We start from the raw sequence: 14,603 nt of genomic DNA on the forward strand, positions 1-14,603 counted from the left end.
ACTTTGTAACGCGAGAATTTAATGTTTCTGGAAAGGTGAGTTAAATTAAATTATTTTGGGAACGAGTCGCGTCGAGTCGTCCGTGATTCGATGGTCTTTTTTGATCGATGTAACAAACCCTTTGATGCAGAAAGTAACAGTTAGAGAACGGATCAAAGAGAGAAAAAACAAATATAGAAACAACGAGATAAATAAATTACAAATCACGTATTGCAGAAATAGCAGAGCGTATTAATCGTCATTTAAATAAAATATTATTTTATTGTTTGATATTCTTCTCGGAATAAATTTTGTTCGAAGGCCAAGTACTCGTTCAAACGACCGACGATTAAAATAAAAAATTCTCAATGGTTCCCGTGAGACATCGACTATGAAAAAGAAATTAAGTATACTTGGAAATATGACGTTAGTCAGATTAGGATTTCGACGTGTTATTGCATAATTATTTTGTAGATTTTACAGATTACAGCGATACGTAATATCTGAATCATTGCGCGACGTACGTAACACGGTTAAGAAGAAGAGAATTTCGTTGAGATTTCTTTCTTGTCATTGATTTTTTTATATACATTGTATAATTACCATATCGACCGATCTCGTGAGTCATTTATATCGTCGCAAGAACAATACTGTAACTATTATCGTGGATAGGCAAAATGCTTATCGTCGACTTCTTGGAGGTTACGAATGGAATAAACATTGATAAACATTTCTTATCGTGTAACATAAATTAGGTTTTCCGTTTTCTAATTCCCTTCGTTTCGTCGTAAATATTCTCTTATCGCGCACTCGTCACCATCAAGTCTTCATATCTCTTGCATTCGTCCTAAGAGAAAGAAGTGTATGTAATTTTTCATAAGAACGCCACAAAGGAAATATGCGAGACTTCAAACTCGTTATTCAAATCAGAGGCGAACAGGAGTTTTGCTTGTTTCGTTTCGAATTTTAACGATTATACGAACTTCCTCAATCAAAGTGTAAGCGACCACGAACATATGTAAACTTCCTCGATCAGCGTTTACGAAAGTTAGGCGATAAAAGAAAGAAAAGACTACGTAAAGATGTTAAATTTTTCAAGAAATTGAAAATGCGAGAGTCTCGAGACATTAAAAAATATTTAAAACCTCGAATAATCGACGTGGAATCCCAAAGATAATCTCAAGATTCGCTTTTGAAAGCAGAACCGAGGCAACGAAGTCGAATTCTCTAGTTGCAATTTGATTCGAAGCTATCGAAGGAGTTGATAAGAGGAACAAAGCAAGTATCGAACTAACTGGAGATAGATTCTCACTGAGCAGGCTCGTCTCGTGCAGGGGTCGAATATTTTCCCGCGTTTTCCAGGAGGAACTGCGTACGTAAGCGCGTCGCAATCGCAACTGTTTCAGATTCTCGCCCGTTGCACGAGATTGTGCCAACGGATGCCATGGCGTTTACCTCTTATGGCGGGGATAATGCTGATACACGGTGCTACATACGTGCGAACACGCGTTACAGGCACGTGTGCCAGACTACGAAACGTAGACGACGAATGTACGTAAGTTTCGCCGGATGTTCGCCGCCATTTCTTTCGACGCGAGTTCAAACTTTCGCGCTACAGTTACTTTGCACAGGTACACTTGATAGCAAGACCGCTACCTTCTTGGTACTTGGTATTTCGAAATATTTGTCGAATAGCTCTGAACAAACAACCTTAAGTAAAATCAGTGATTCTTTCAGTGAGTCTCGTTCTTGAAATAAAACCTCCGAGGAAACCTGTATGGGGTTGAGTGCGTTTGTTTCAACGGTAAGAATTAATAAGTCGAGTGGTTGCATTATTTCTGAAGATAAAAATTTCTGGGACATTATTTGAAGAAGGAGACTCACATTATGCAGCGTTCGATTCTTCGACGTCGTCGATAGTTGTCACAAACTAAACGAGAAAGATAAGTTTTACAGGAAGTGTAGCCTGATGGACTGAAATTTTATAGTATTGCTTGCTGACGACGAATGACAAAAACCTTGAAATGTCAAAAAAAATTAAATGATTCGTCACGTGGAGCGTCAATCGTTACATAATTTTATAAAATATTTTACCAAACGTGGGACGTATATGGCCCACGCGGCATCCAAAGTATCACTCTCGAACGCGTTAAATTTTTTTCTGACTTTAACGAGTACAAAGTCTATTAATTATTTGAAATGGCTGAGAATCGAAATAACTCTATCGATGAGTATCGCGAGCCCCGTCGTGCGGTTGTAATTGCGCGTTTAATCGTATGCGTGGTCGTTGCATGGCGATCCAGAGAGAAGAGGGACGTTTCCGGTAGGGAGAATGCAGAAATCTGCGCACGTGAGCATCACGCCGCGTCGGGTTAGGTTGGCTCGATGCGGTTCTTAACGTTCGAATTCGCATGCTGAGCTACAGATGATCCGTATCCGTTCACCGGATAGCACGTTAATCACGTTATGCGCGAGCCCGCCATTATTCGAATTTATTGCCTTCTGCGCGCGTTGAAATTTCCACTCGCGACGCTCTACAGTCGAAAACTCGAGCAAACGTAAATTTCTTCGGACTCGTTAAAAATTTTAATTGCACGTTCGTCTGTTTGTAATCTAAATTTCGGTGGCCACGAGACACCTTGAATTTTTCTCAAATACTTTGACGACGGTTCCATTGTTTTTATTTGACGTTAAAAAATGTTCGACCGTTTCTAAATATACGCGAAGGCTCGTAAATCAGAAGGAATATTCGGATACAAAAAAATTCGAATTCTGCATTCGACCATGTAGGGAAACGTGACTGTATTTTTCTTCTAAGAACAAATGTTACGAGACAACCGAACTAGAGCTTACGTAAAATTTGCATGATCTTGAGGTAAAATACAAACACGCGAAAAGTTTGATTGGAAATATATAAGTACAGATAGAAGAAATAAATCTTCTGCCGAAAACCAGTTTTTCTTTTTTATTCGCGATCGTTATTCCGTCTGGGAATAAGGCTACTCCAATTAATCGTATGCATTTCCTTCGTGCAATCTCTACACGCGATAATCGCTTCGTTCAGGTTTAGTTTTCATAAACAAACGCCGAGGTCTATTTCATTAACTGGGTTTGTATATGTCAAGCATAAGCAAACTAGTGTAATAGTATGTTTATCGTTGATTGAAAAAGGTCTCTACTGGTTCATACGAATTCATCAGAACTGGATACAAATACAATAGTTTCTAAAAATTCTACAGATTGGTGTCTTTAATATTATTATCAAAATTTTCGTTATTTTCATTCAAGATAGTTCTTGTAGAAATTTCATCCACTGTGTGATAGGCCTTGACATAATATAAACCCGACAACGTACAAAATAACGAATTATTATCTATGGATGCGTTAAGGAATATATAACAATATCGTTGACAAGCCGCTATTGAATATGCAAAGAGGACCCAAAGAAGTAATTATTAGCCATGGATAACAAACTTCCTTTCGAAGTCAGTTGTGTATACATTTCTCGCGTTAAATTAATCACCAACTTACTTTCCACGTCGAGTGTACTTCCAATTATTACCGATTCAATAAAAAAAAACAACGATCTCCTAATCTTGGTTTTAAATTGCAACCAAAGGTTGTTCGGAGATTAAAGATCGTCGAGGAGCGTATCTCGATCGAGTTCTGTTCAGAGAGACGTCGCGGATCGTCCAGCCACACGTCGTACCGTAAATCGGAATGTATCCAAGTTTTCATTATTCCGAAGATTGTCGTGTACGAAAGCGCTGGTCAGATTCACACAGAAGAAACGAGGTCGACACGCGATCGGATGTTGGAAAATTCGCGTCCTGCCAGCCATTAATCACTGATCATCTGACCGACCGTTTCATTGTCTTTCCGCCGTGGATCACGTGAATCGTCGCCGATAGGACGATCGCGCCGATCAATTAACGCATTCTCTCACGTCATCGACGTTTACCTTTCGAACGCGTCAGTGATGCCAACGATCGCTGCGAAAATCCATGGGAAGACCTCGCCTCGAACTCGTCCGGAGAACGCGCCTCGTTCTGGTCCAACGTACCTTTCCGGTTCACGTTTCGGAACAAGACGCGACACGCGCTTCCGGACGCGTGATTTCAAGCTCGCGTCGTCGACATTGTCGACGCACACCACGTGGTCCACGAGACGCTTGCACAGATGTCGTTCGATCGAGTTACGTCACTTTTTGAATTTCAAATTTCCCGCCGCGACCGATCACGCTTGCACCGTTCGTACGAAGATTCGAGCGCGGCCGACCGATTTCTCGTTGTCGAATCGCCGTGGTTCGCGCGGCCAACGATCGAAAAATGGCCGGGAGAGTCAACGTCGACGTTGAAACATCGTGAAACTGCGATCGCGTTGCCAACGAGCTTACCGAGCAGCGAGTTTGTCCAGTGACGTCAACGCACCTTCCTCGCCCGCCTTTATCCCTCCTCTTTTCTCTCTTACTTAGCCTTTTCCTCCTACTTCTCAACGAGATCGAGAATCGTCGATCGAGTCACGTACGCGTCCCCGAACCTCTTCTCCGGCGAATTCTACCGCCGTTGAGTCCCGATCGCGGATCCACGAGCGGTGTTCACGAATTATTTAATTACACGAATATCTGAATAATTCGAACGATACCGATCGACGGTACGTATCCGTCCGAGTAGTTGAATTTAGACCGTAGTATGACTCGAATTATGAAAATGTTAAAATGAAATAATGTATATTGTGATTTGCAATTTAAGAGAATGCGTAATGTTCCTCGATCATTGACATATACGCTGTCAACAGGTGTATATGTATATAGTGAATCGGAAGTATTGTTCTGGATGTCTCAGATATTGCGTGTCGTCAGTCGTTATCCTGCAACTTTTTTCAGTTATTATATTTTCTGTGTGTAAGATTTGCATACTTGGCTCTTCGTGGAAATGCCACGTAAGCAAGTCTCCAAAATCAGAAATACATATTTATCGCAACCATGTCAAATAAATCAGGACGAATTAAGTATACTTGTAAGAAATTTGTATCTTAAAGTAGAAATATTAAGTAAGAACGGAATCTCTTAGAAAGCAACGTGAAAATTGCTGTTTCTCATAGTAAGGATGAAGAATTACATCTTTTACCATGAAGAACAATTTAGCATATGGTACAGACATTCGTGAATCCACAAACTTGAAGAGGTAGAAGTTATTTATATTGCTTGCAAAGTTCGTAATAAAATTTTTGTAATATTCTATCGGATGGCTTAATAATCCCTTTCTCAAAGAACATTTGATCTTTTTCAGCAATAAACCGCGCCATGTTGTTTTTGCAATCCTCTATTGAATTTAATTTCCCTCCGTTAAAACAAACCACGAGTGGTAATTGAACCAAAAGGTTGTTTCGCTCCCTGGATCGAACCGGTTTTATAATGGTGTTTTTCGTTCACCATCGTTGGTAGCTGTGGTTTCGTTGCCATGTAAACGACGCTTCAGTTGGGAACACGGTTCGTGCAACGAGTCGCCTTCTTCAGAAGTTTTGAGTGAGCAACACGCGTGTGGAATACGACTGATTGCGAACCGAAGACTGTTAAGCATGATTTATCTTTCATTTATAGCTCCTAATATATAATAAACAAATTTGTCAACAAAGATTTTAGCCAAAGATCGATCATTTTTCTCGCGATTTCATTGACGCGCACGATCCAGTGTTGCCCTGCCATTCAAAATCATCTACGACCCACTAAATTTTCGTCCACCGTTTCCCACGTGCGTTTCACACCCATTATTTAATTCTTGAACGCACGAACATGCTCGTTAATTTATTTTTCGTCCTGCGATTACCTCGTGAGCAAACCACGTGCGTTCACGATGCGTCGTTTGTGTGCATCGCTGGACACGCTAATGCGCACTAAGACCCAGTGTGTACACTAGTATCTACTAATAGGAGACACACTTCACCGTGATAATAACCAATTACGTCAACGAGGACGGAGACCGCGACGTTTCGATGAGCACTTTGACGACTAAAGATCGTCGAAGCGGTCGGAACCGTCAAACTGTTCGACGTTGTAATTAATTTCGGGGACCTTGCAATCGTCAAATAAACAAAATCGTCCGAGATCTTGAACGGAGTTATAAATTTTTGGAAAATCAAATACTCTCGTGACCATCTGTCGTTATCTAGAGAGAACTATCTACATCTTGGCTATATTTAGAACATTTATTACGATCGATCGCTTCGATCGCTATCGATTATAAGCTACGAAAAATCATAAAGATCTTAGGTATGCAAGGTATTTTGAAACCTCGAATAAGGTTGCAATTAATTTCGAGACCATCGAACGTATTGTTTTCTTCTACAGTGGGTAAAAAAAAATGCGTATTAAAGTAATACACAGTGAGCTACAAAAGTACAAGAATTAATAAAAGATCCTTTTTACGCTTTTTCCAGTTGCTCTTATTGCGTTTGGTCAAAAACTTATTGCCTTTGTATTATTGTATTGCTCCAAAAAATTCGTTCGAATTTAGGAAAATATTTCTAAGATACACGTCCACGTTATTTGCTCAAAATTAGTAACTTTTAACGCGTTGATAGATAAAGATATGTAAAGAATACTGAGCGTGTCGATGCTTTTCTTTTATATCCACTGTATCTTGCGAACAACGTCACAAGGACATCACTGGTTGAATTTAAGATGCTTCGTGTTCCTTTCTGCGTATGACGCACGGCTTAATGAGAACGTGTACACGTTCGGATTTCTCGGACAGCTGATTCATTACGAGATGAAAGCGACGCGAAGAACAGCAATATTGTTTTTTTCTTTTCCACGATTCGCGACGACGATTTTTTATCAGCTGACTAACGTTGAGTCAGTCGTAATGACACGCGTCCATCTCGTTAATTACGTCCGCGAAGCTCATTCATGAATTCGCGCGAAGATTCTTTTGAATATTCCTGTCGCACAACGATTCGCATCCACCAAAAATAAAATTCAAAGTCACGTTGAAATTTATGTCCCTTTCACGTTTTCTTAGCAAGATAAAATAGTTGTTTTGCAACGTGTGTTAATAAATTGTGACACGACTTATTACCTAACCCATTTCTCATAGATTGAAGTTTCATTAACACACGGAAATTTATTTTTAAATTTGCCTTGATACTTTTTTCAAAACAAAAGTTATTGTTATCGATCGACCACGTTTTTGATAAGTAATTATTAAGTAATAATTTATTTAATATTTAGGAAGAGTTTGATGACGACTCGAGGTGAAAATAGGAGCACATGAATTATTATTCGCAAGATAGTGTAAGTATAATCAGCATATCAGACCGAGGACAGACACAGAGGAGGATGTCGTAATTCGCGTTGCAAGGCGATACGCTTCGTCGTTTTTTTTTTTCTATCCTCGCGCGTCGGCTGTCATTCTAGACATGCTCATTGTCGTCCAGACAATGGCTGTTTTGAATAAGAAATGGAGAGAATCGCGATAACGTGAAAGCGACAGAAAGATCATGGCGCAGAATTGCGCCCGACAAGTCTCGCTCGACGAAGGCCATTGACACTGAAAAAGAGCGAGAAAATGTTCCCTGTCGTTAAAAAAATAACGAAGTAGAAAGATTTGTGTTCTTTCATCTCGAGGAGTTTACTTTTACTGAGAAGACTATTCGAGCGACGATGAAATCGCGGAGATTCTTTTATATCGGTCGAGAGACTCTCAGAACACGGAACTACGGTCGCGGAAGTATGATTTAAAAATACTGTTGACGATTAATTTAGAAACTTGGGCTATTTTTGTGAATAAATTCAGCTATTAATTACCCTCACGTTACTATGTTGCTTACGCAACAACTCGAAATATAAAATAACATGTATTTATGAGAAATTTTGATTCTCAAAAAGCTACAGAATGCACTTAATATGGAAAAATATAAGAAATATTTAAAGTAAGATACGAATTATTATATTTAGGGGTTGAGACAACCCCGTATGAAGCTCCCATTTCATTAATTTTATTAATAAACATATCTGCATAAAGATCCGTAGTCTAGTAATTACTTTCTTGTATTTGTATGAATGGAATCGATATCGATTGGAATCTTGTCCACTTTTGTTCGCAATTTCGGTCGAAATCTTTATACAACAGTTTCTAACAGCTACGTTTGGAACAATCCCTCGGTTTTCACGCTCGATGAACTTGCAAAGCTAGAAACAGGTGCAAAGTGGCACGAAAACAAGGACACGGGTCAGGAATCTACGTGCTCGCGACACTTGATAGCCGGTTTAGCGTGTTTCGCGTGGTGTCATGGCTCGTGTGTATGTGGAAACCTAACCGAAGAAGCGTCGACGAAGGGGGGAAGAGGCCGGGCTGAGATTAAACAATTGACTGGCGTGATAACGAGGGCACTTCCCGCCACTAAACTCATCCTGTCGTGTCGTCTAACCTGCAGCTCTCTGGATCCACTTAATCCTCTACTCATCCATCTGCCCTTCAACCCATTGCATCACTACGTGGAATACCTCGACGTACCCAGTACGAACCGTACACTCCTGGACAAAAAGATAGCGAACGCGAGCTATCATTAATCTCTAAAGGATCCAGAATTCACTAGATGCTACGAACGATACATTAAACATTAGTTTGTAGCAATGGAGTCACAACCTAAAGCATTGCTCTGTTATTTCTTGTGTTTATCAACACAAGCTACAGAGCAAGAAACATCAAAACGTCCAAATTCAAAATTCAAGCAATTTTGGCATAAAGAAAAAATTGCAAAGATTTTTAAGACAAGCCAAAAGTTGTTTAGAGTTTATTTAGAGACGTAACTGAAGTAGAATTTCTGTTCGTGAAAAATGTGCTGCATCGAACTCGTGAAATCGTTCATAAAGCAGGGGTTAAAATTAATCATATACGTGACAAAATTATACGACGAAAATTAAAACGAAAACCAAGGAGGACAGTGTAGGGTTTGCAAAGCAACATATTCTCTTCTTTGTAACAACATTTTTAGGATATTGTTAACGCATGATCGACTAGAGGCGTCGTTTCGGTCACGAAAATAGAATAGTCGGTCGCTGAAATTGAACGAAAGAGATAATTTCTTTCAGCTCGTTATCATTAAGAATTATTCTGCCCTGTCATTTAACCGACAATTTCCGGAATCGTTTAACCTCATCCTACAGGCACACGTTTAAATCGACGAAGCGTGCCAAAGGTCTGACTTTCCAACCGTGTAAACTTTGCGCAACGCGGATAGAAAATAAACAAATCTTCGAAATCGCGTCATATAAAAAGTGACCGATGGAGTTTAACCACCAAACGATTGCTAAATCGTTTTAAAGGCCAAACCCTTGACTCTTGTCGCTGCTTTCCGATTCGAACGACTCGAAACAGCTGACCCATCTGACGCGTTGCATATCAATGCGTCATTGTGTTTTGCATAAAAACAACTGCAATCGAACTGGTACCCAGCGTGACGCGTTTTATTGGTTTAAATTATAGCACGGGCTTGACAATTCCTGTCCGATTCGACGAGGGACCCGTTCAACGTCATATTAATTCAACGTTACATTCTAAAAACGTCGATATTCCAGATTTATAGATCGACGGTCGACGTGAAAGTTGTTCTAAACTCGAGGCAGTTCTATTTATACACTCCGTGTAAAAATAACGGAACGTTGCTCGGGAACGGGAATGACTCAGAATCATTGAGATTCTTTCTAGTTACTGGCGAGTCTAGTTTGCTTCGAGTTACTCTGCCGAACGGAGAGCATTGTTCGAAGACGATCGAAAAGGATCGATGAAACGAGGAAACGAAACGCGGAGTCGTATCGAGAATTAGAACCGAACCGGATGCGGCTCGATTAGATGAACGTAAGCCACCCAGTCGCGTATGCATGAAAACTACTCCGCGTGACGTCTTTGTGTCCCAGTTAGAACAATTTAGAAGCCCCAATCTACGATGAAGGCGAGTCGTTTCGAGAGGGCGATCTGTTGCAATTCGACTGGGGAGTAATTGATCCTTCTCGATCCGAAGCAATTTACCGGATACCTCGACCTTCGTTTATCTTGTCGTCGATGAAGTAAACTGCCCTTGGAGTTGTTGGAATATTATAGACTATGACCAAATGAAAAGGATCAAAAAGAAAAGGTGTCGTTTAAGTACCGAGAGAGTAATCCTGAGTCTTTGCTTCTTGGTGTGATTAAACGTGATCTCCAGATCGTGATAGTATGAATTTGATGAATTTCAAGTTTCAACAAGATTCGTTCGCTCACCTACACTTGCTCCTGGGAATCTCTGGTCTGAGGATGATGATTCGCCTTGGACGAATCAGCGTCCAACTCTTCGGGATCGTGTCGGGACGCGGGCATCTCTGAAATCGAAATCGCGTGATCGTCGTCGCCGAGGATAAAGCTCGTCTTCTTGTGCGGCTCCTTGGGCTTATGGCTGTCGCCCAAGCTGGATCTCCTTGAGCCTGGATGAGGATGAGGCGGAGGTTCGTGATACGCTTCCGAGGATTCTGAAAACTTTGTGTGCCTGGGGCAGACGAAACGTGGATTGAGCGTAATTGAACGGATCAATGTTTTGGTAGATAAGGATTTAGAATTCCAGAAGCACGTTTTTATATTTTCTTAAAAGAGTATGGCTTTGTGGTGTCGCCCGGAATATCTCTTTCCTATACCTGGGATCTAAATGCTGTCGAGACGCTGATCTCGGCGGAGGATTGATAACCGGGCCTTGATCTATCATCGTTCTCGAGCTAGATCTTCTGATTAAGTCTATGTTAGACCTGGACTCGCTCTTTCTAGAGTCTAACGTGCACTTCGACGGCTCTCTGTGCATCCTCCTGTCTTCTTTCATGTGAGCACGATTTTTCCTTAACGTCGCGTTTATGTCCTCCAACACGCGGTTATAGTCTTCTTGATTTCTCGCGTCCTCTTGCATCTGACTCGTGGACTGAGGCTCGCTGTCCAACAACTGCAAAACACGATGGGAAATATTGTAGACTTTCCTTGTTATTCTTACCGAGTTGATAGAAGTAAAAGGGGAACTTTTAGCTCAATAACTTGCTCCTAGTGTATATCCACTTTTAAATGCGAAGGAAATCTTTTAAATTCTTAGAAAAAATTACATTGTAATTTAATTGCAACGAAAGATCCGAGCTATAAATTTTGCAATTATAATTTCTGAAGTAGTTCAATTTTAATTCCGTACAACTTTGTTTTAAGTTCAAAGCGTCGATCATTGGTAACCACCGTTGCAATGTTGCTATTTTCTACCAGTTTTGCTCTATTCCGTTTCGTTTCATTCCACGGATCTAAACTGGATTGGAAACGCCGGGAAGAAAGTCTAAAGTGTACCTGTTTTCGAGAACGAGAAACGATCTCTTCGGGAAATAAGAAGCTCGCGACTACACGTACCTCGTTCTGCGTGTAAAATATCGGCTGCTTCGCATCCGTTTGCATACTTTGCATGCTCTCGCGCCTCAGAGAACCATCGGGACTGGTGATCATAACTGGAATTGGAACCAGTGGCGTCATCGGAACTTTCATCTGCAGCCCACCGGTGGACGACGCCAAGCTTGAACCGGATCCGGTGGTCAAAGAACTGCTAGACGCGTCGCGATAATGAGTGAACCCGCCTGTGCTCATACGCTCTGAAATCATCCCAGGAATAGGAACCGTTTAATACAAATACGCCAGATGTTAATACGTAAAAAATTACGTAAAATTTTATCTGATGAGTTTACTAAAATTCCTGACGATTTTTAAAAACTATCACCGATCCAAAGTAATCCGTGGAAATTGTTTTCGCGTCGAACGATCTAAAACTACTTATTACGAATCGAGTATCGGCGACTGTTAAATTTGAAAGTATATTTGCGCGCAATGTGGCTCGTGTCTCGAATGGTTCGCCACAGATTTAATAAACTCGATTCATGTTAATCGAGGTCAATTACATTTCTCCGACTGCACGATCCTTGATAAAATAGAGTTCACTTTTTACGAACCGCGAACGGTTGCTCGAAAGAGTTCGAGATTTCTTGCCGATCGATCGATCGATTCTTGGGACTGATAAATTAATTGTACTCGTACCTCCCTTAGCGCGCTGTATCGCTCTGATTTTGTCCAGATCAGCCGCTGAACACAACGGTGTGTCGACCTCGTAGGTGTTGTTAAAAAGAGTGTAATTTACTTCGTATTCGCCAGTTTCTTTCTTAAACGTGATTATATGTTCGAACCTGTGCCCCCACAAGATTTCAGACGGCAAATAGGAGCTTCTCGCTTGGGTGGTCATGCCTGTCGACTCGATGACACCTGAAACCAGTGAAAGTTTTTCTAACGAGAAAAACAAAAATACGCTATATTTTTTTACTAATAGAAATTAACCGAGGCACGAAGCTTTTCTTATTTGCCTATATAAACACACAGATGCAATGTAAAACGCGTCCTAAAATTGTATCGTGCACTGTAAAAACATATTCAAAGCTTTTAAATATGAAAAAGGTGAACATAAAAGGTTCAATGATGATTTCTACACGTACGAAAATTTAATCACCATGACAATTGCATATTCTATTAAAAACGTAATATCAGAATTAAATTCTACGACTCGAAAGACCCTAATAAAAATTAATTTAGTATTTCTGATTCATCCTATCTACTCTTTACCTTCCAATATTACCACGATCTCGAATCGTTCCCTCAGCATATCGCTGGCCGATATATGATAGAGCGGTGATTGTTCGTCGATCTTATGAACGATCGTTGTTGGCCAGATAAAGAATATTTTGTCCTCCTCGCCATCGCCGCCTACTTTCAGCTCCGTCTGGAAGAACGGTAGAAGTTCTCCTTCTCTGGTCACCTGAAATATTTACGAACTCTTCTGTACTGTTTCTATAATTAGTTTCAGTAATCATAGCAATCGTAATTATTAATAAAGTAATCGTCACAGAGGGCACTTTGCGATAGTCACCTTTCTTTTGATCATTTGAGCTCTGACGTGAGCCTCGATGATATGGCTCTTTCTCATATCACCGACGCGGAACATCAAACATGGCTGACCGTCCCTCTGACAAATCACAGCGTTCCTCGAGAACAGCAACGTCTGCGTCCTCTTCTTCGGTCGAGACAGTTTCGCGAACACTATACCAACCATGAACGCCTGCAGGATCACTCCTGTCATCGATTGGATGCATATGACGAACACTGCCTCCGGACACTCGTCTGTCGGATGCTTCGATCCGTACCTAAACAGATTTACTCTCATTTACGTTCGAGCCGTTTGGAATTTTCATTGTGAAACAAACGATTTGTTGCAAAATCGTATATCGACGTTTGAATAACGCGTATACTGGTATTTAACTCTACGAGTACTGTGCCGGAGTCACTTTTGACTCGTCGCTTTCATCTCGTATAGTACCAAGATCTGCTGTTGCGATATAAAAACGTTAAGATAAGTGTGAATAATCACCCTATGGTGTGTTGCGTTTCGATCGAGAAGAGGAAGGAGCTGGTGAAGCCACGAATGTCCACGATGCATGGGGTGAACGTCAAGTTCGGATTGGTGTAGTTGTCCGGATTTAGGTCCCCGTGACTGTACGCTATCAGCCACCATATCAGAGCGAAACCCAGCCAGGAGAGGAGAAAATTCATGGAGAACACCAAAAGTGTCCAGCGCCATTGTGCGTCCACCAGCGTTGTGAAAATGTCCTAAAAAGTATTTCGCATAAAGCTAAGTCTCCCTCCAATGGCTATTGAAATATGTCAAGCTTCATTATTTGTGAAACGTAATTGCGAACTTGGCTGCGTTCGAATAATTCATTTGTCAAAGCGTAATTGTAAAAATTCAAGAAGAGTAATTTCATTTGCAACAATCAAATAAAATTAAATGGTACACGATCAAAACAACGGAAAGCTTTATTAAATTACGATCTAGGAAATTGGTAACAAAGATTCGTGAACGTCTGGGCGAAGTCAGACACCAAAAGTTAATTTTACGTGAAAGAAAGAAGATAATTTTAGTTGCTCGAAGCTAAGTGAATGCGACGAAATATTTTCAAAGTATCGAGACCCACCAGTTACAGATCAGAAACGCACGCTATAGATCGAAGCAATTTGGCGAATGGTTTATTGCTTATAAAAACAGACGAGTTTCATCTTCTTGTTCCGTACGGTGGGAATTGTTTCAACGATTTCCGAAGTAGAGGTAAACACGCAAAACGCGAAATCTCAAAGCGTAATCGTCCGCAGCTAAAAACGAAGACTTCTGAAATCGCCTTGAACGATGTATACGTTTCGAAGAGGCGAACCAGCACGGTCGTACGCTTTTAGAAATACTTTAAAATTACCTGAAGGTAACGGCGCCGTCGCTTGGCGACATTTCCTTGTACGACATTGCAATCGCCGTGCTTGAAAACTACCCTCTTGCGTATCCTTCTAGAGCTGAACCTGGTTTGTCGATACCTGAAAGTAATCGAGTCAATTAACACCTCGCACTTAGCAAACGAAACCGTAGTGTACAAAATTTCTATAAGAACACAACTATTTTGAATAAAAATGGTAATTACCAATAGAGAGCAGAAAACCAATGTATATAGAATTAAAAAAAAATTATTTTATTTCTATTATTAACTG

The 14,603-nt window shown here is 40.7% G+C and overlaps 2 protein-coding genes across 8 annotated transcripts in view; one reads left to right on the forward strand and one right to left on the reverse strand.

Annotated features, from left to right (window-relative positions):
* Mwh (multiple wing hairs) overlaps nt 1-14,603 on the forward strand; it is a 148,729-nt gene that overhangs the window by 30,417 nt on the left and 103,709 nt on the right. The window lies entirely within an intron of this gene.
* Nucleotides 1-14,603, reverse strand: part of LOC143343297 (ATP-sensitive inward rectifier potassium channel 12) — a 31,345-nt gene that overhangs the window by 273 nt on the left and 16,469 nt on the right. For 6 of the 7 annotated variants that reach the window (XM_076768058.1, XM_076768061.1, XM_076768060.1 and 3 more), the window contains 8 exons: nt 14,318-14,432; nt 13,441-13,679; nt 12,943-13,216; nt 12,639-12,831; nt 12,063-12,284; nt 11,388-11,623; nt 10,649-10,944; nt 10,242-10,503 (listed from right to left, as the gene is read on the reverse strand). In XM_076768058.1, coding sequence (XP_076624173.1) covers nt 10,242-10,503; nt 10,649-10,944; nt 11,388-11,623; nt 12,063-12,284; nt 12,639-12,831; nt 12,943-13,216; nt 13,441-13,679; nt 14,318-14,432 — 1,837 coding nt within the window. Of the gene's footprint in view, nt 1-8,409; nt 8,516-10,241; nt 10,504-10,648; nt 10,945-11,387; nt 11,624-12,062; nt 12,285-12,638; nt 12,832-12,942; nt 13,217-13,440; nt 13,680-14,317; nt 14,433-14,603 lie in introns of all 7 variants that reach the window. The other variant, XR_013079944.1, reaches the window with a different exon arrangement.

This window comes from Colletes latitarsis, chromosome 7, assembly GCF_051014445.1.
Source record: "Colletes latitarsis isolate SP2378_abdomen chromosome 7, iyColLati1, whole genome shotgun sequence".
Lineage (NCBI taxonomy): Eukaryota > Metazoa > Arthropoda > Insecta > Hymenoptera > Colletidae > Colletes > Colletes latitarsis.